The sequence below is a fragment of the Pelodiscus sinensis genome, chromosome 7, assembly GCF_052426305.1.
Source record: "Pelodiscus sinensis isolate ZL-2025 chromosome 7, ASM5242630v1, whole genome shotgun sequence".
In the NCBI taxonomy this organism is placed as follows: domain Eukaryota; kingdom Metazoa; phylum Chordata; order Testudines; family Trionychidae; genus Pelodiscus; species Pelodiscus sinensis.
Window position 1 is genome coordinate 18,449,018 of NC_143058.1, and position 22,192 is coordinate 18,471,209.

At 41.8% G+C, this 22,192-nt stretch overlaps 1 protein-coding gene across 4 annotated transcripts in view; it reads left to right on the plus strand.

Annotated features, from left to right (window-relative positions):
- MGAT5 (alpha-1,6-mannosylglycoprotein 6-beta-N-acetylglucosaminyltransferase) overlaps positions 1-22,192 on the plus strand; it is a 269,340-nt gene that overhangs the window by 85,053 nt on the left and 162,095 nt on the right. For all 4 annotated transcript variants that reach the window (XM_075933279.2, XM_075933275.2, XM_075933276.2 and 1 more), the window contains one exon: positions 19,056-19,451. In XM_075933279.2, coding sequence (XP_075789394.1) covers positions 19,094-19,451 — 358 coding nt within the window. In that variant the 5' untranslated portion in view covers positions 19,056-19,093. The remainder of the gene's footprint in view (positions 1-19,055; positions 19,452-22,192) is intronic.

Sequence of the window (22,192 nt, forward strand, 5' to 3'; positions counted from 1 at the left end):
GGTGACAGCTGTAGTCACAGATTTCATGGTATTTTTATATTGTCCTATATAACAGCATGTATCACACTTCAGCAAGCCCTTCAAAATCAAATCTCAAGTCTTAGGAGTGATAACATTGTGATTTATGAGAATCTGATAGCTTAGGGTGAAAAGAGATGAGCAGTATCAGAATAACACAGCTGCTGCACCAGCAAAATTATTCTACAAAATATTCATATCAACTAATCTAATCCTTTGGTCATAAACATTGATATATTAATAATCATAACCATGAAAATGTACATGGATACATTAAATTAGACAACTCTGACTTTGAAATTCAGATCAGAGGCAAATTTTGTCAGCTCTTGAAATAATTGAGAAAAGGACTTGAGGATCGGAATAACGTTGATTCCAAACATATGACTTTCTTTAATTACTGAAATCCTAATACAATTACTTTCTATGTTATCTCAGATATTGCTTATATTTACAGTTATTTGTTTAGTATCATAAAATAAACTATATTCAAAATGTTTACCAAGAACAAATCTGGAGAAAAAAAAATTGTGTTGACCCATGTTCAAAACTTTACCACATAAGCGAGAGAGATTTGTTTAAGCTAAGTATTTTTTTTAAAGTTCTTCTTGTGAATCAGAAACATACAGTTGATTAAAATATTAATTTCCCTTGATTTTTAATTTTTGCCTTGGTTTTACTTTATATATTTCAGTTGGGGAAGAATCAGTTGTCTGAAGGACTTCCACCTCATTGGAAATTAAGCTTTAAAGTTGGGCTAATTACTGGGTTTTATGGAAAGAGCTGTTTTTAAAAGCGTATTACTTTTAATTTATCCTTGAATTGTGTTTGTGAAGTGTGGTTCATTGATAGGTATGATGGATGAGAGGTTATTTGGAGCATGTATGTCTCTTTGGTTGTACTGACACAGCATCTCTAATTTGACTACAACTTTTTTTCAAAATTATTTCTAACAAGAAGAGTGTAGTGTGACTGTTCCAGGGAGGTGCAGACACAGGTTGCCCGAATAACACGAATGTAAAAATATTAAAATTTTATGCAGAATTACAGTACTCAGTTTCAGCAAGTTTGTGTACTTCCTTGCAAAAGAGGTCATGCTTCACATGAACCTAACATAATACCTCTGTCTTTTCTGACCTTGGTCATTCTAGATTCTGGCCTAGGTAAAGTCAAGGATTGCTAAACTTGTGTTGGTCAGCGACCTCCTGGAAAGAAATAAAGATCAGTCGTTCGTGCAGATGTGCAGTCTGGGATAAACGTGTTAACTGAGATAAAGGCTGTTAACTTGTCTGTGGTCCTTGGGGGTTGAACAGAACTGCCCTTAAGGGGCTTCTTCCTTTTTCTTTCAAATAGGATGTAGAATGAGAGAACTGCTTTTCTGCCAAGAGGCCTCTTTCAGGTAGTGTGTGCTGTGATGAATTGTGCCTTATCCAGCATGCATGAGAACCTGTAGGGAGAGTTAGTCAGGTATGGACTCAAGTGATTTTTGTCTTGCCAGATGAGGTGAGAGTCGGTCTTTGTGCAGGAATGAGTGGAAGGTACAGATGAGAACAGGCTGGTTGAGGCATTGAACACTCTAATGACCTTAGACTTTCCATGTGGTACGTTCTTTCTTGGTGAATTCCATTTTCTTTGTAGCTTGCTTTGATAACAAAATACATTAAATAATATGTTATAGTACAGCAAAAGCTCTGTTATCTAGTATGTTGGAGAAATCGGGGGTGTCAGTTAAATATTCTGGTATGCAATACCAATTTTCGAAGAACTGGAATACAATAAAATTAAGGCTAAAACAGTATACAAGAACTCACCAATCCAGTATTAGCAGATTGCATTGCAGAGCGGCTGGTTTCTTGAAGCACTTTAGGTGTGTACTGTTTTCTATAGAGGAAGTTATTTTTTGACACTACATATCACTATGGGTAATGCACAACATACATCCAGAACACTAAAAATACACTTAACGCCAAAACTATATTGAAAATAATTTAATTTTGATTCAGAAGGCACTTCAGGATCTTTGTTGGGGTCATCATTATTAACATTAATTATAATTGTAGAAAGTATAGGAGATTGAGCTGAATCTGTAATGACCTATGATACATCCTGGGTCAGTGTTCCCTCTAAGATTTTCCATTGTTGGGCGGGTTGAATTTTGTTTTGGGCGGGTTGAAATTTCTTATATGCAACACCAATATTGAAGTAGTATGTGGATGTGCACCCACCAGTACAAAAAAACCCCATAGGTATCAATATATATTTTAAATAGTCCATAGGTGTGGAAGAAAATATATTAAAACAAGGGATAATTAACAAGGAGCAATGTTTATGATTATTTAATATGAAATCAAAAAGAAAATTAACACTACCCTTGGCTGAAGAAGTGGGTTGTGCTCATGAAAGCTCATGATACTATTTATATACTTCTGATAGTCTAAGGTGCTACAAATTGTTGTTGTTTTTTTTTTAGTTATAGACTAACACGGCTAACCCTCTGAGACCTTGGAGTACATGTATCAGCATCCTTTCTAAAAGATAGATGCATGTTCAAAGATCTTTCAAAAAAGGTTTCATCTTACAAAACAGCTAGCATCACTCCTAGTACTTGCTGCTTCTGATTGATAAGAGCCAGAACTTTACCAGAAAGCGAAGATCTGGCCTAAATGCAATACAGTTTACCATGTATTAATTAGTAACACAGGATCAAAAAAATAATTAGCAGTTTTAGATATTTGCAGCAGTCAAAATAATTCTGTTAAAAGAATCTTTCTTTCTTACCGTAAGCCATTAACATGGGGTGAGCAATAATTTTTGATTGGGGGGAGGGCCACTCCAAGAATTTGGTAAGCAGTCGAGGGTTGCACTCTTTCATTACATTGATGGAGGAGGTATGGGGATCTGAGTTGGAGTTTGGATTCAGAAGGGAGCCCTGATTGGTGTGGGGGCAGGGAGCGTGCAAATTTTCCTCCCTCCCCCCCCCCCCCCCACTAAAGGTGCACAGTAGCTAGAGATAAACGCTAGCTGTTTTAAAACAACCGGTGTGTGTCTCTGGCCGGTGTGTGCTCTATGTGTGGGGGGAGAGTTTGCGTGCTACCCTGATTGGCCTGGGAGCGGGGGACTGGCAGGGTGGCCATGTGCCAGATCCACTGGCTTGGTGAGCTGGATCTGGCCCGTGCAGGGCCCTTTGCCCACCCCTGGGTTACAGGGAACCTTGCCCTGGTTGCAGCTTTTTTGAATAATGCTTGATATCCTTTTGCTTTCTTGTCTTCTGCATAAAAGTAGAATTACATAACCTCCTCGGCAGCATACTAGTTCCTGTTACTAGATTGAAGATTTCTAACAGGAGATATTTGAGATGCCAGTTAATTGAGCTTTCTGGTTAATGAAGTGCAGGATAACAGAGCTTTTACTGTGTTTAGTTATTAGTTATACAAATTATAAGTTTTATCATTCCTCTGTATTTCTGCTAGCACTGCACAGCCATTCCATCTTTGGATTTTTTTCCATGACACAATTGCTAACTAAGGGCATGTCTATAGTATAGGTTCTACAGGAGCACAACTGAAGCTAAGCTCATGCAGCAATAGTTGATGGAAGCTGCTTTTTTTAATATCAAATATGAGAAAACACTTTTTCTTTTTCATTGAGAAAATACTACCGTAGGCCTTGAAGTTTTACCGAATATGCGAAGTTTGAATTCTGTGTTAAAGAAAATCAGTTTTCAGGCCCGCCATCTTTTCTCTTCTCATCTGAGTAGCTCTTGTGAGGGCTAAGAGGAGAACGAAATGTTTGAATGAATGCTAATTTCAACTTGTTTTTCTAGTTCCCAAAGACCTCTCTAAAGACATTTTGAGATGGTGATAAGATGAAAGGAAATGCCAGTCGGTTAGGACACTTCATTCTGCACTCCTGAAACAGAGCAAGGAGGTTTTTCCTGGGATACTTTGTCACTCTTCTGTTTAAATGCATACAGCCATTTCAGTGTTTAATTTTAGTCACCTTAAGTAGATTTGTGATAAAATCAGCAGGAAACATCAGTAATCAGGCATTTTCACTTGCAGCGGTTTTCTTCAGAGCTTTGGTTTAAAAAAAACCTAAGCTGTGTATTATCTCTAACAATGGCATTAATGTGCCCATCTATGATTTTCAAGAGCTGACATTTCTGTATTCTCCTCCTCCATAGCTCTTACCCTACCTTCTGTGTCTGTTAATCTCATTTGGTTCTCTTATCTTCAAAATCATACTTTTTCTGCCAAGTTTGGAATGCACTTCAGTACCCCTGATTTCCTTTTGATGTTATTATGGCTGTCATTTCTACTCTCAAACAGATAGATTAACTCCTAAGGATTAAAAACCGGATCCGTTCAGTGGTGCCATATGTACTTGTTTTGCAGCATGTCTTTACTGTCTGATCTTTGTTTTTCCAAGCCTTGTCTGCATTAGAAGCTGTGAATAAGAATGGGCTTTGAGTCACCTGCCTGGGCATCTCTGTTTGATAGTTGGGTCTTTTTGCAAAGTGTTATCCCAGAGCATAGTTCCAGAACATTAAAGTTCTAGCCTATTTTGCATTTTCTTCTGATGAAATTGTACTCTGGTTTGAAGACACACTTTGATACTTCATTATACATGCTGAAATCACAGGTTGCAGCCAATCTGAGTTATTTGTATATAATTTGGTATCATTAGTGTGCACAAGGCAGCACAGTAAATCAGTTACAAATAGCCTAGTTAAAAGTGCAGTGGATACAGTAAAGTTCAGAACAAATGTACAAAGGTAGGAGCTGCGCCCCACTAGTGTTTTTTCAGAAATCTTTTAAGTAGGTGTTTGAATTGTCAAATAGGTTGCCTAATTTTTGGTTGGAATAATGGAGGAGGGTATTTGTTGAACCTACAGCACACTGTTATAATGATCCTGAAACACCGCACTGAAGATATATTTCGTTCCATTTTTTAGGACAACAAACCTTTTGATTTGCATCTTGTATTTGCAAAAAAAACCCACCGCACAGACACCAAGCACACACACACTCTGGAGGAGGGATTGGTACTGTTTTAATCTTTCCTGGCATCACACAATATGACAAATAAATAGGTCACTAGCATGAAGAGAGGAACATCTGCTGATGCCCAGTTCTGAGTAGCTAAGCTATTTACAGTGGTTAGTTTGATAGAAAAATGAAAGATTTTAAAATACTTAGCACAATTAGGAACTTTCACATGAAATCTTTGGTTTGGTTTACACCCAGCCTGTTCACGTATGACACAGCTATTTTTGAAAGAGAAGGCAGACGGCATTTTCAAGGTGAAAAATGGTATTTTTAATGGGATCTCACTCTTCTCCCTGGTACCTAAATTTACCTCAGACTTTTTTCTTAAAAAAAAAAAAAATCTACTCATTTCCCTCAGTGCATCTGTTCCGCCTCTACTGTCAACCTAGCATCATTCTACATCTCACTGTGTTGACTTGCATCGTGAGGTGGTTATTCTGTGCCCCGCTTCAGGTGCAGTTGAAGGTTAGAAGAGAGATGGAGAAGGATAAGAATGTTCTGGGGAAAAAAAGGGAGCAGAAAAGAAAACAAAATGTATGCCTTTCAGGAATTCTTAATGCAGCTAAGGGAACAGTGCATTTATTTTGTCTCTTAAGCAATTTAAAATCTGAAATGTGCTTTTAATAACAAGTAAAAGAAGCTATTCAATGAGTTAAGTTATTGACTAGCTTTCAGGTCTCCTTCCTTTCTGAGGTGATCTGAAGGATAGCTCCTTTAGGCTAAGTAGGAGGTGTGCATGTGTTGACACAGCTGGAAGTTGCTGTCTGCATAATCTTTCCTTTGCTCACTAGTTTTTTCAGTAGAGGCACTGTTTTCTTCAGAGTGTATCTGTCTACTTGCTAGCTGTGGTGAGTGGAATTTTATAGGATTGTTTGTTTCATATGTGAACAGTGGAAATCATTTTAAATTGAACTTTTAAGATTAAAATAGTTTGGTAAGTTTACAAGTAGCTAAAGGTTCATTATGGGCTTTGTCAAAGTACACTATAGTCAGTGGGAGCCTTTCCACTGATTTTAGTTATTTTTGTATTTGGCTGGATTTGGTGTATAGATCTCACATCAGATGGGTGTTGCTGCAGTTATCTTTGGGAAACGCTAGCTATTTGGCTTCCCTTTGACCCTGGTAAATTATTATATTGATAGTCACTATTCCTTATAAATAAGAAGAGGCATTGAAATGTAGACAGAATTGCTAATTATCACTTCCATTTGGCATTTTTCTGTGATTTAGTTGCTGTTGTCATTGCTGGATGCACAGATATTCTGGCCTGTTATGAGGCAAGCAAGAATTTTTGCACTCTGGGTGGTATAACCACCCCCTCTACACATGGTCTCTCCCTCCCAAAAAATTCAAAATAATGAATTGGTTCTGAACCATGCTAGTTTAGATGCTGGTGTAGCAGTTGCAGAATAACAAGTTGAAAGCATTTATATGTATGCATGCCTTCTGTAGCCCTTTAGGCCAGTGGTTTTCAAACTAGGGGTTGCGACCCAGTAGTGGGTCATAGAATGTGGTGCTAAGGCAGGCTTCCTGTCTGTCTTTGCACTGCAGACTGTACTGTGCCCCAAAAGCAGCTAACAGCAAACTCTGTCCCTGGGGTGGGGGGAAAGAATGCCTAAGGCTCTGCACACTGCCCTTGCTCTTAGCAGTAGCTCTACACACCCATTGCTTGGGAACCTGCTTCTGTGGTGCAGCATGGTCTGTGGTGCCAAGACAGAAAGAAAGCTACTTTAGCTCCCCTGTTTCATTGCTGACTTGGAGCTGATCGATATAAGCTTCTTCTGTCCCAGCCCTGATCCCGCCCCCCCTCCCCCAAAGCTGGAGCCCGAACCTCTCATCCTCAGTCCCACCCCGGAGCCCATACTCTAGACAAATTATGTTGGGTCGCAGGCATCAACAATTTTCTTTAACTGGGTCATGAAAAAAAGTTTGAAAATCACTACTTTAGGCATTCTCTGGTTTCCATTAGTTCAAATATGATAGAAAATTTGTTAATATATATACTGGGGGAGGTGCCAGGTGTTGCCAGTATCAAAAAATAGATGATGTAGAGCAGAACTCTTTTCGGACTCTGGTATTTTCTGCATGTCTGTTCTTCTGTGGTCATATGAGTTTTTGTCATTCGATTTCTATGCGGTCATCTCCATTTGAAGAAAAAATACAAATGAACATAATTCTAAAATGCACTACCTCTGTGTCCATTATTCATTAACACTTCCCTTATTGAAATTTAATCAACTGTAAATAAGTGTGGGAATTAGGGGTGCGAGGGTGCTGCAGCACTCCCAGGTTTTGCACCTGGCACCTCACGCTCAGAGCCTGTTCTGCTGCTCATCTGTGAGCTCTGGGTCCCAGCCTCTGGGCAGCCCATCTAGTTTGCCATCCCCGTGGGCTCTGCAACTTGGGGTTCAGGTCACTGGCCCTGCAGGCTCCTCTGCTGCTTGGGGTCCTGCCATCATCCAGGGGCTCCACAGCCAGCTCTAGCTGTGGCTTGATTGCCATCTCTCCCGGACTGGACAGACAGGGCACCAATTGCAAGCAATGGCATATGGTCCAGGAGAGTTGGCATCTGTACGTATGACCCCAGCCTGGAGCGGTGGGGAGAATTGTGTATGGGAGGGGGTGCAGTTCAGCACCCTCACCTTAAAAATAGTTCTAGTACCACTGTATCAATAAAGCGGTGTAAAAGAGAGTCAGTAACCTACCTCACTATAACCTGTGTCATAAAGCAGGGGAGATGACTCAGCCTCCAAGAAAGGGAAAGAAAATAAATCTTACATAGGGCCTTCAGCCATACAAGAAATTAAAGGGAGAAAATCAGTCTCAAACTAATTGAAAAAAAACTCTAACAGACACGAAGCCAATTCTGTGAAAAGTAGGTGGAATGTATACTGAAATACCAAGGTTTTCTGACAGGATGATAAATTGTGCTATTGGGAAAGCTCTTGATTTCTTCTTCATAAGTTGATCTGATATGCAGCACACCGTCTACTGTGAGACACAAGTTAGCATGGTTAGTAAATTTTAATGTATGTACATTTGAGCTGGAGTGTTTGCCCTTAATTACATGTCACTAGTAATAGATCTAGCAATCTGAGTTTGCTTCATAATGCTGAGACTCCATGCGCAGTGGGTAAACATAGGGCTGGGGAAGGCAAGCCCTCATATCCCTGGCCCCCCATAGGAACCAAGCCACTCCAGCCCCCTACAGGAGCTTCCCCAGTCCCAGAGCACAAGGTGAGGGAGGGAGGCAGGCAGCGCATAGCCCCAGCTTCCCCGGCCCAGAGCATGGGAAGGTGCACTGCCCCAGTGTCCCTAGACTTCCTAGCCCCCGTGGCAAAGGCTCGCTGTCCCAGTTCATCAGCTTCATTGCAGCTGAATGTCGGGAGTCAGAGTGTGGGCAGGGCCATCTTTGCCTGTTTGGAAAGGCTCTGCCTTTCTCTGCCTCTTATACCTGCTGCCCATGTATGTATCCCTTTAAATGTGCTTAGTCTAGTGCCTGCTGCATAGAGCATGAGTCCTGGCATCTCTTTTCCACTCACTGGAGTTTTACTGTATGAGTGCCTGGTGTATTTGGAATGCTTTTGATAGAGTTCCTGTTTAAATTATCATAATTCAGTTTGTCTTAGCAGTCTGTGCATCTGAGTGGAGTTGGTGGTGGTTTTAGTCTGTTGGACTGCAAGTACCATAACACAATATTGCTGCATATTGTGGAAACCATACAAACAGATAATTGTAGCATTTTCTTCTTTTAAAAAAGAGCTTATATTCTGGAAAATATTTGCACAGAGGCCCTAAATCTGTCATTTTGAGAAGATAGATGTGGTTAGTTATGAGCGCTATGTGGTAAGTATGCTGCTTTCCAGCACTCAATAATTATAAGTCCATCACTGATGAAAAGCTAATGTTTCAAATAAGGTTTACAAGATACAAGTTAAAAAGGGAACTCACTGCACATCGGGGATCAGGCTTGGTTTATGAAGATGATAGTATTACTGTATCTTACCTTGATTTGAGACACTGAAGCAATACTATCCTATAATTGTGACCTTTTTCTATTACAGTGATTTAAAAAATTAATCGTGATTGATCAAGCTGTGAAATGATAATAGAATGCTGTTTATTTAAATATTTTTGGGTGTTTTCCACATTTTTAAATGTTGATTTAATTTACAACAGAGAACACAGTGTTAACTTTATTTTGATTACAAACATTTGCACTGTACAAAACAAAAGAAATGGTATTTTTCAATTCACCTAATACAAATACTGTAATGGAATCTCTTTATCATGAAAGATGACCTTCTAAATATAGAATTATGTACAAGAGTAAAAGAATGTATGACTTTAGAGCCTTCAGTCCTACTTCTTGTTCAGCCGATTTCTCGAGCAGACAAATGTGTCCATATTTGCAGGAGATAATGCTGACTGCTTCTTGTTTATAATGTCACCTGAAAGTGAGACCAGGCATTTGCATGGCAGTTTGGAGCTGGCCACATGGTATTCACGTGCCAGTTATGCTAAACATTCGTATTCCCCTTTATGCTTCGGCCACCATTTTAGAGGTCATCAGCATGGAAGCATGCCACTCGTTTAAAAAAAATGCACTAATTATATTAGTGATTTAATAATTGTACGTCGCTTGCCCTGTTTTACCAGCATTCTGCCTTATATTTTATGTTATAGTCTTGGATGATGACCCACCACATGTTCATTTTAAGAACATTTTCACTGCAGATTTGACAAATCAAAAGGCACTAACGTGAGAGTTCTAAAATTCCTAGAGTATTCGACCCAACTTTTAAGAATCTGAACAGGATGAGGTGTGGAGCATGTTTTTTAGAAATCTTAAACAAGCAATACTCTGATGCGGAAACTGCAGGACCCGAACCACCAGAACAGGAAATTAACTTTCTGCCTGCGACATGTGACGAAAATGAACATACATTGGTCTGTACTGCTTTAGATCATTATCCAGCAGTACTCATCATCAGCATGGATGCATCTCCTCTGGAATGGAGATTAAAACAGGGAGGGAGATGTGAGTCTTTGTGGCATCTGGCATGTAAATATCTTGCAATATCAGCTACAATATTATCATGTGAATACCTTTATGTCATTGTTTAGGTGATGCTGTAAATGGGCAGCATTATCTCCTGTACAAGTAAACAAACTTCTTTGAATGATTGACTGAACAAGAAGTAGGACTTAGTAGTCTTATAGGCTGTACAGTTTTACATTGTTTTGGGTTTGAATTCAGTTATATGATAAAATTCTACTTTTTTATGTTACACTTTCAAAATAAAGAGATTTTACTACAATACTTGTATGAGGTGAATTGCACAATACTATTTCTTTTTATCGTTTTTACTATGCAAATTTTTGTAATAAAGTGAGCACTGTATACTTTATATTCTGTATTGACAAAAATAAATATATTTTAAAATGTAGAAAAACGTCCAAAATATTTAATTGGTATTCTATTTAACAGAGAGATTAAAATTGTAATTAATCACAATTAATATTTTTGTTAATTGCATGAGTTAAACCAGTGGTGGGCAAAATTTGGCCTGCAGCCTAAATCCGGCCTGACAAGCCTTTAGCTCCAGCTCATACCCACCCTGTGACAGGGAGCAGCTCTCCTCAAAGCAGCTAGCTTCTTCCTGTGGCTCTCTGCAGTACATGGAGGGGAGGGAGAGGCTTCAGGCTGTTCCTTCCACCCCCAGCAAAATCTCTCAACTCCTATTGGCTGGAAACCGACCAATGGGGACTGAGAGATTTTGTTGGGGGTGGGGACAGCCTCTCCCTCCCTACTCTCTCCCTACAGCCCAGAGAGCCACTTGCACAGCCAACCAGCACTTTGGGGCTGCTGGCAGGGGGAGCCTGCCTGGGAGTGCTGCTGGCTGGGAGTGGCTTAGGTAAACACCTCCTGGCCCAAGCCTGCCTGTGGCACCCCACTTCATCCCATCATCCTCCAATTCAGTCCCAGACCCTGCACCCTCTCCTAAATCTTTACTCAAGCCAGAATCCTCTCCTGCACCCATATGCCCCCTCTACCCTGCACTCCAATCCACTGCCCCAGGTCACAACCCAAACCCTCTATCCCCTTCTCCCCGACCTCGAACCCTTGCCTACACCCTTCCCCAGGCCAGCATCTTCTCTTGCACCGATACCCCCTACTAGACCCTGCACCTTAATCTCCTGCCACAGGTCACAACCCCCTCCTTCACCCAAATTCCCTCTCAGACCCCCACACTCTCTCCTGTACCAGTCCCCTACCCTGAGCTCCCCTCTGCTCCTAACCTCTGTCTTAGTCCCTGCGTGCCCTCCACAGAAAAATGCAGCCCTCGACCACTTATCAAAATCTTGGAGTGGCCCCCTATCAAAAACTGTTGCCCATGCCTGAGTTAAACTGTGATTAATCTGCTACTCCTAGCCTTCTATAATAATTGTTTTCAATTTTTAATAAGATTTCTGTGATGCTATTGCAGGAGTACAGGAAGTACATACTTTGTCTGTTAAATCTTATCTCAGTATTGTTTAACAGATCACAACAGCCCCTTCTGCTTGACCATTACAACAGATGATGAACGATCACACATATTAGTCTGATCTAATAGAAGACCATAGATGTGTTGTTACTTGGATGCAAAGCTGTGAGTTAAAGATGACACAATAGTTCTAATTCAATTCACAGTATTAAAAAAATCTGGATACATATTTCAGACTGTGTGATATAGATTTTATTTAAAAAGAAACGAAGCTTAATATAAATAGGGAGGCATGAAACCTGAAGTGAATAAATATTAGGTTAGCCTTGGTTTCAATGCAGAATTATTTATTAAAATGTTTGGCTGGAAGTAAAAAAGGGTTGGGGTGTTTTTTCTATCCCTCTCTGCATCAGAGTGCAGCAATGGATTTTTCTAATCTTGCTTATTTGAGAGCAAGGAATTTAAATTAGAATGCAAATTAGAATGTATTTTTCAATATGAGTACTGAATTGATCCGGATCTACAGATCTTACTGCTACTTGAAGGTGTATCAACACAGCAAAAACTCATGTGCTAGCCTACCCTAGGTAACTTGAACCTAGTTAGAATGGGTAACAGTAGCAATGTTTGGTCCTTAGGTGAGATGTGTGCTGTGCTTGCACTATTTGTGCTGCATTGTCATAATTGCTGTCGTTGTTCGTTCTTGCTCAGGTAACTAGTGCACAGCCTTTGCTGTGTAGATGTACTCTTTGTAGCTTTGAAGGCTTCCATAGATGTCAGATGGCTTAGAATGCTGAGTAAAGTAGGTCATTTATTATTTAGCTTTGAAATAGCTCCATACATTTGTAGTGCACTTTATAGAAGAGTCCTTGCCCTGAATAATTTAGCCATGGTTGTGTCTTAAAATTTAGATTGATGTAGCTACATTGGTTGGAGGATGAAAATTTACACTATGCAGCACTATAGGAAAGTCAACATAACCTCCAGTGTGAACATGGCTAAGCTGATGGAAGAATTCTTCCATCAACTTAGCTACTGCTGCTTGGGGAGGTGATTATGTACAATGGAAAAAAAACCTTTCCTTGTAGTAAGAAGAATCAGATTCTATGCTATAGTGCTATCATGATGTAGCTGAAGCTCTGCCTCTAGCATGCATGGTACAGACATATGCTTAGTCTAAACAGAGGGATGGGGGTCTTTTTACCAAATACATGTTGAACCTCCGTGGTCCGGCACCTGACCAGTCCCGGATGAGGGAATTTGCCGGAAAACTGGAGGTCCTCTGACGCCTGCCCTTCAGTCTGTTGCCCCTCCCCGCTGCTGGTTCCTTCGGTCCAGCCAGGCTATCTGCAGGCCAGCCTCAGCTCCGCTATCTGCTGTGTGGCATGTGACCAGCCATGCTGCTACTGTTGGACTGGCACGGACCGAACCGGACTGGCTTCCCTCTCCCAGGCTGCTGCAGCCCCAGCCCTGCTGTCAGGGGGCAGGCAGCCCCAGTTATGCTGCCATCGCCACCCAGGCAGTCAGCCCAGGATATTACGGCCTCGCCGCTGCCTGGGCTGACGTAGCCCTAGCCAGGCTTACCCTCCTGGGCAGCTATGTTTCCGGTCGCACTGCCAGGAGCAGGCAGCCCAGATAGCGCTCCACCACCGCCTGGGCTGCAGCCTGTACTCCAGGGTAGCGATGCAGTTGGTGGTCATTCTCAACTGTGTGTTTAATTATATTTTGGAGACCGAGATGTTGCTTGCTTCATAAAACTGCTAAAAAAAAAAAAAAAAAAAAGTGTTTTGGGAGTTTGGAGAGATTGGGGGTTTTTTACGTTATTTTTTTGATTACCAGTTTCTGATATTTCTGATGAAATATCAGAAACTGACACTCTCTTATCAGAGTAGTGAATTCAGTAGACAAAAAACATTATCTTAATTTGCCAAAGATGATTCTGACCTGAATTGTGTGTGGTGCAAATATCATGACCTGTTTTTAATTAAAATAATTTCCGAAATATGAAAAATTTGCATAACCTGTGTTGATTTTAGTGGGTTGATGTTACTAACCATTTTTGCTTTAAAAACAACAAATAGCCTAGCAGTACCTTAGAGACTAACAAAACATGTAGATGATATCATGAGCTTTCATGGGCACAACCCACTTCTTCAGATGAAATATTTTTGCTTGGAGAGGCATTTCAAATGGTTTTTTTAATTTTATTTATTTACTTATTTATTATTTGTTAGACACAACACAAATCCCTGGCTATTTCCATCAGTGTATTCACATACAGTTTTTCATATGTTCTTTGTTTGTCCCATCAACTATTTTTAACACCTTATCTGAAGAAAATACTGCTTAGTTACAATTTAAGTGCTTTCACATGAAATTTGCTTCTGTACCCAATGCAGTATTTGCCATTATATTGTGTGGTGCATTCCCATCTAAAGTCACTGAATTCTCATTTACATGAACCAAATCAGAGACCTTTTTTTCTTTAACTTTTGTTTTGCCTATCACTTAGTGTACAAAATACGTATGTGGAACATCTACCATTGAAATTCCCTCTCATCCCACTCAAAGACTGAAGACATGATGAGGGAAAAACAGATTTTGAATCATGTCTTGACAGTTAACTAATTCATATTCTGTTAAATGAGGAGGAGGAATTTCTGATTTGAGGTTTCACTGAAAATATCGTGATACCAGTCCCATTCTATTTAGCTCATTTTACTGTGCATAAAGAGAGGCTTCCTAAAGCCACCAGCCGCCTCAAAGCACATAGGCAATAAGAAATTGTTTTTACTTATTGAATGCTCAGTATTTTCACATTTGAATATTACAAGAGAATGGCAAAACTTTAAATCCATGTGAGTAGAATGAGAGAGAATGGAATTTCCCCAGTATAACTACCAGGAAATGTTTTAGCCTACCTAGGTTGCTTAAAACAACACTAGCAAAACAATCTTTACTTCCTTTCTGGATGGGTTTCAAAAGTGTACCAAGGTTCACTTGAAAGGTATGCTACCTTATCTATAGTGAAAACAAGTACAATTTCCATTTTTCTCACACTAACTCTTCCTTAAGCTAGCATGAGAACCAAGTAAAACTATACATGGAACTTTTCAGCAATACAGGAATTAAAGCAACATAAACACAGTAAAACTCACTTTGATACATAATGATCTCTGATCCAATCGTATTGCAGTAATGAAAGTGCATGTACAAGACTTTTTGCACTATATCTAGGCCAAAGGCGGCCTTCTTCCTCTAGTCTAAGGAATGATTTAATTTTAACGAAAGCAAGGATTGTGATGCATTTTTTTATATGCCCATACATACAGCAATGCTAGTAGGCAACTTTGGAGTTCAGGGGTCAGCAACCTTTCTGAAGTGGCATGCCAAGATTTAACCTTCCTTCCCTGGGCAACGCTGCTCTCCTGGAAGGTGTGGGAGAGGCTCTCTCCACAGTCTGCCCTGCTTGATCTCCTGCTCGGTATTTTGCTCTGGCTTTTCCTTTGGAGAAAGAAGGAGCAGCCCACACTTCCTCAAAAGATGGATGCAGTGTGGCACCTCGGGGCTTCCCTCCCATCCCCTGCAGGAAGCATGCACTGGCTCTAATCTTATGGGGGGGGTTGCGATACTGGACCACCAGCTCAGGCTGGGTTTAGGGTGCCTCAGGGGAGGAGGCTCAGGAAAATGGACAATGCGGAGGTATGTTAGCCGATGGTCAGGGCTGTGTGTGTGTGTGTGTGTGTGTGTGTGTGTGTTACACCCGAGTCTTCAACTGCTGGGACACAAGGCCCCGTCACAGTGGGCAGTCTAGGAGAGACTGACGGGCGCCCCGAGGAGTTTAACATCCGTGTCTTTGTCCGCTAGGATCAGGATCCCTTCGCAGCGGGCAACCTAGGGAAGACTGAGAGATGCCCCTACGGATCTGTCCTCTGGAAGCGACACAATCCAAATGCCCCAGCTCTTCCTATATCTGTCCCTTATGACCGGCTGAAGTTCTTTTAAATTGTGCTTGGTTCTGTTACAGCAACTGAAGGAGTCAGGTTAAAGCTTAAACAGTTACAGGTTTATTAAAGAAGCTTATAAATCATATGGTTACAATGGCTATTGCTCTATTTCTTAACTGCTAGCAAATATAGATCTTAAAAATGGTTACAAAGAAAATAAAGATAGAAAATAGAAATAATGGTACCAAGTGACAGCTTAATCTTTAAAGAGCTCTAAGTCTATGTGTACACTTAAGACAAAGGACCACATCCAGGTACAATTTTTACCCCCTTCTGTGCCTCTCAACTCCAGCGTATCAGGCCAGGGCCGGTCCCTCAATTCCTAGGAAAGACGAATACGAAGTGGGCAATCTCGGGAGTCCAATCACCTAACCCGACCAGCAGATAGATGGTAGATTGACGCTCATAGGGGCCCATATCGTCTTTCTTATCTAAGATGCCAAATTGTGTTGGTCCGTCTTTGTGACGCCAGTTCTTACAAGGGAGTTTCAACTTAATTTACACTTGCAAGAGAGATAACTAAATTGTGAGTACTGGACATTCTTTACTGGGAGAGAGATTTCTCCCCCCGCAGATGGCTGTGTATTCGTATCAATATAGGGTTCAGTCAAGGGCACTCCTCTGCAGCCTCTTGGTCAGCAATTGGCATATCTCTGTTTACAGTCATCCAGGGTCACAGCAGCCTGCATATCCGGGCCTTCTGTCAAGGATCTTACTGCTCTGTGTGCCCTGTATGCTTCCAGGCAAGCAAAGATGGATGTTACAGGGGGGTTCCTGTCTGGCTACAAGGTAGTGGAATGGGTGACCCCGGGATATCCAGCTCTGCTGTGGGGCGGGGTCCTGTGGGGAGCCAGTCCATGGTGCCCTCACCTTCCTGCCAGGCACCCAGGGGCCAACACAGCTTAGGGGTAGGGGGACACTCCCCCATGCGTTTTCCTCTCTCCTCAGCCGCCCCTGCCACCACCCAGCCCTGGAGAGGCAGCCCGGGCAAGAACTCACCCTCTAGCATGAGCCTGGCAGTAGTGGTGCCGGTGGCTGCGTGTGACTTCGACACTGTCTTTAGCCTACTTGCCAGGGGCACTGCAAGGTAGAAAGGGAGGAGAGTGGAGCAGGGAGCTCTGAGGCTGCAGGGCTGGGACTGAGCAACAGGGGTTGGAGGTGGCGGGGACGGGACTTGCAGGTGAAGGTTGCAGAGGGGCTGAAAGCTGGCTCCGCACTCCCACTCTCTCTCCTCTGAATCAGGAAAACAGCACTGCAGAGCGAGTCCCCCTCCTCCCTGCAGCTGCCATGCCCCAGCCTAGCTCCAGCCTGCCCCCAACAGCCAGCTCGGGGGTGCCTGCTCCCCAGTGTGGTCTAGCTGTCCCTGGAGCAGCCCCAGCCCCCGGAGCAGCCCCTCTCTTCCATGCGGGCTGGTCACCTCTGGAGTAGCCATCTGCCATGCAGCTCTGCTAGCTTGGCAATCTGGCTGCCACAGAACAGGAACTGGGGCCATGGTGAGGCTGCCCCAGCAGGCCCGGCACCACAGCCCGGTTCCATCTGCAGCTCCCAGAGCAACCAGGGTTGCCAGTAGGGATGTTAAATATCGGTGAATTGAATAGTTGAGTAACCTCATGAATTCTAATCCATTAGTCAACTATTCTATAGTCCCCAGGGGCAGGGCCAATAACAGTGCAGAGTGCCAGGCAGGGAGCCAGTCTGCGAGAGAAGCCAGTTTAAAAACCAGCTCCTCTTGTGGGCTGACTGCTTGTTGCCCTGTGCTGCTGCCTTTGATAAACAGGCAGCAGTGCGGGGTGGCAGCAGCCCCTTTTTGGGGGTGGAGGGGGAGGAGGTGGTCTGAGCTCCTGGACCCAGTGTGAACTGGAACTGAGCTGGGCTACCTGCCCACCCGGCTCCTAATACACTTTAAATGAAGAGCCACAGAGGGGGTAGGTCCTGGATCCGGCATCAGCCAGAACTGAGCCAGGCTGCTGGCCAGCCTGCTAAAAATGTACTGGTTTGAGAGGAGGAAGGGAAATGCCTGTAGTCCCCAGCATTAACCTGTAAGCTTTTGCTTATCGGTTAATTGACTACACTGTTACATCCTTGGTTGCCAGAGGAGCAGCTGCCCCAGTCCCAGTTGCTGGAGGAGCAGCCGCTGTGGCCATGTGGCCCAAATCCCAGCCACCGGAGGAGCTTGCCCAGCTGAGCCCCCACATGCCCACCACCACCACCAGCAGCCCAATCTGCAGCCTCCCCTCCTGCGCCCCAGAGATGGTGTTGCCGTTGTGCACCATCCACAAGTCTCCAGCGGCAGGACAGGCTCTCCACTGTGCGTTGAAGGGACTGTCTGAGCTCCCGCTGTGTGTGCCACTCAAAATTGGCTCACGTAGGTTGCCGACCCCTGCTCTAGCTATTCTGTTAAAACTGACAACTTTTACATTATCTGTATAAATATATAAAATAGGTATAAAATAGGAAGATATCATTGTGTTTATAATGTTCCCAGATGGCATTATAGAAGTTGAAGGATAAAGCTTTACCAAATCTGTTTGTTTTTAAATGATAGTTTACACTTAATTTCCTTTTGGTATATTTCCTTTTGCTGTGTTCTATGCTTAAAAAAACCCCTCAAATTCCTAAAAGAGCTTTCTTTGTGCTCTTTAATATTAATGAATATTTTCAGAATAATTGGGTGTTTTTTTAATGTGTTCTACAAAGATGGAACCACTAATAGATTTTTAGATGGTCATTAACTAACTCTTTACTGAAATTACATGCGCTGAAACAAGAATAGTGAGAGCATTTTAAAACACAAAAGGTGTAGTATAACACGTCAGAAATGTATTGACGTTTGTAAGCGTGGCACAGAAATGTACTCATCGAACTTAGTCATGAAATAACTGAGTTCTTTGAGGCTATCGCTCTGTGCCACAGGGTATTGAGGCTGCACAAGAACAGTAAGAGATCTTCCAATCTTCTGAATACCTGTAAAGTAATCAAGGAGACTTTGTAATCTGCTTAAATAATAGAGAATGTTTTTTTCCCTTCTCCCTTGAGAGAATCCACTTTCCTGATCACCTATCTAGCCACATGCCCTTGCTCTGGCAGGAAACGAATAGCGCTGTCACTGCCAGCTAAAATTACTTGTTCCCTGAGAAAAGAATTATGGTAGATAGGATTGTTTAAAATCCACTGTATTGGAAAGATAAGATCTTCATTCACCCATTGCACTGAAATGACTTTTCCTTGAAATTCAGTTCGTAAATTTTTTAAAAGAATTGAATTTGGTCCAGTTTTTCAAAGGAGTTCCACACTGGGTTTAATCTTTTCTCTTTCCAAATCTTTTCCCAGTTTGATCTTGCTTTGATTCAGATTATAAATATAACAAATGTACAAAGAAAGTATGTTGTCTATTCATATTTTGTGAAAGTTACAGTACAAACAACATACAACTTGCAGATACACTCCAAGTTTATGGTGGTGACCACATTTTTTTTCTTTTGTTTTGGCAGCAGCAGGATGGAACTGAAAGAAGGAAACATGCTGACTAATGCGCCAGAATGAGACTGTTTCCTGCTTTGTGAGCTATATACCAGGACCATGTATTCACTCCTTGGCTTCATGGTTTAAGAACCTGCACAGTGATTGTGAAGCTTGTTGGGAAGCCATGGCATTCTTTACTCCATGGAAACTATCCTCTCAGAAACTTGGTTTTTTTCTGGTGACTTTTGGCTTTATTTGGGGAATGATGCTTCTGCATTTTACTATTCAACAGCGAACTCAGCATGAAAGCAGTTCAGTGCTTCGTGAACAAATATTGGATCTCAGTAAAAGATATATCAAAGCACTGGCAGAAGAAAATAGAAATGTGGTTGATGGGCCTTATGTTGGGACCATGACAGCATATGGTGAGTGAATATTCTAGAATACTTGGAAGCTTCCTTGAAAATTCTAGTAAATTTGTTCTTTCATTGCATTTTTCAATGGGGATGTTAAAATGCCTTTATTAAAATAAACGTATATCCACAAAAAAATTCAGCGGTTACATGGTTACACCTGGAGGGGGGCAGCCAGCTCCCCAGGAGCTGGTGTTTGCAGGGAGCCATTTTAAAAGCTTAAATTACAGAGTTGGAAAGCCTTTGCTTTCTTCAGTGGAGCTATACAGTTTCCATAAGAATGGATGGTTGTGGGGAAGAAATGCACCATTTAATTCTGTAACTGTAACATTTATATTCAAGCATAGCAATAAACATTTGCCTTTAGAATAGGAACTCCAGAACTGCATTGATTCTCTTTTAAAATAATTATGTGTACTAAATGATGGTGATGGGTTTTCTGTCCACCAGACAGAATATAACCAGTCATCAATAGGAACAATCAATTCACTTTCTCACAAATCCTCAACTACTCTACGATCTCCTATTTTAGTCTGCACTTTCTGTATTCAGGCTCAGCTCTGCCTCTGTGGTTTGAATGTGATGCTTCAGTTTTTTTCTATTTTTACAGAAAAATTCCAAGCTAAGATTATTAATAGCTGGCAGTGACCAAAGCAATGCCAAGCCTTTCCATTGGCTGAGAACCAAAGTTTTAGTTTTTCAGACTTGCCAGAGAGATCTTCTGAAAATGTTCTAGTTTCAGTTAACATTATTCTTTTTTGTTGAAAGATGAATTGGATAATATATAAAACCTTGCAAAACCCAGAACCTGAGAGAATGCATGGAAAATACATAGAAAAGTGTCAGTAGTACAAGGGGAAGGTGCTGGAGTTTTAAATATGCCTAAAAATTACACAAATGTCTTAGAAACACCATACAAATTGTCACCAGAATGCATCATATTCCTGTGATAATAAACTTGAAGTTACAGCAGCTGGGTTTACACTGAAGAGGATATAAACAGCAGAGAAAGATCAAGTATGTGTTGCCCCAACATTCAGCAATACTGGGCTGGAGAAAGCAAGTGAATATGCCAAATATCAGAGATGATCCCAAACAGAGATCCAGTTTAATTCAAGGAAGTCATATTTATTGGAAAAATCCAAAGTTGCATACCTTGCTGATAAATTACAGGTTGAACCTCTCTAGTTTGGCAATCTCTGGTCTGGCAACATCCATAGTCGGGCATGATTTTTTGTTAGCTAGATGTCTACTTATTATGGATGTGGCCAGGTTTCCCGCAGTCCAATAAAATTTGTTTACAGCCACCAGTCCTGTCTCTCAGTGTTCTGTGCTGTTATTTAGCTCAAAGTTACCCTTAAATTTCTTCCAAGAAGAAATTTTGGTAATGCTGCTAAACAATTTTGAACTTCCGTGATCCAGCAAATTCTCTGGTTCGGCACCGGTCAGATCCCAAGAGTGCTGGATTAGAGAGGTTCAACCTGTACTTATTTTGCTTAGGTGGAGAAAAGTAAAACCTTTTATTGACATGGTGAAGCTTCGGTTTCATATGGAACACTCATCTAACAATGGTTCTGAAACATGCTTCCATGACATTGTATTAGGAGATGGAAGGGACCCGTTAGAGTTGTAAGCACTACCCTCATGGGCTGAGAAAGTAGGCTTGTATGGCTTGGCAGATTCAGTTTTTGCATTGGGTGGAGCCGTCCTTAGACTTGTGCTTCACCCATTCCCTACAGCAGGGAGAGGAGGACACCTCTTACCACTTTTCCAGCAAAATGGCAGATGGATTCAATGTAGGTAAATGCACATTGGAAAAATAATCATGTACAAAATGATGGGTTCTGAATTAACTGCAAGCATTCAACAAAGAAATCTTGGAGTCATGCTGAATAGTTCTCTGACATCTGCTCAGTGTACAGTGGCAGTAGAATATGTTAGGAAACATTAGGAAAAGGATAAATAATAAAATAGAGAATATCAGTGTTATTATTTAAAAACATAAGAACTGCCATACTGGGTCAGCGCAATGCCCCATTTGTCTCCATATCTTGTCTCTGACAGTTGCTGGTACCAGATGCTAAAGGGAATGAAAAGAACAGGGTCATTTCAAGCTATCATCCCTTATTGTCCAGTCTCAGCTTTTGGCAGGTGGAGGTTTGGGACATCCTGAACGTGGAGATCCATCCCAGTCATCTTGGCTAATAGCCACTGATTGTACTTATCCTCTATGAACTTATCTAACTAGATTTAAAAAAGAATTGTATGCTTAGCTCCACAACATTTGATGGTTTCGCAGGTCGACTATGTGTTCAGTGACACAGTACTTTCTGTTGTCTTTTAAGCCAGCTCTCCGAGTGTGCCAGATCTGTGGAGCCACCTGCCCCCTGCCTTGCTGTCTCGCATAGAGGCAGCGTGGAGGGGGAAGTCGGGATGTCAAATTGCGGTTATCTGACTAATCGTGTAGTCCATACAATTTGTATTGACTACACAATTAGTTGATAAGGACTGCTGTGCAGAGCCACTGTGGGGGTAGCTCTAGGAGCCGACTCGAGCCGGGACTGAGCAACTTCAGCTCATGCTGGCTCCGGAAGCCATCTATGCTGTGGCTCTACATTTTAAATATAGTAAGAATGGCCAGGCTCTTAGTCCATTCAAAATACAGAGGCAAAGCATCCTGGACTAGCACGAGCCCGCAACTGCTTGGTCCCGGCTTGCGCTGAGTCCAGCAGCCCCTGTTCACTGCAGACAGC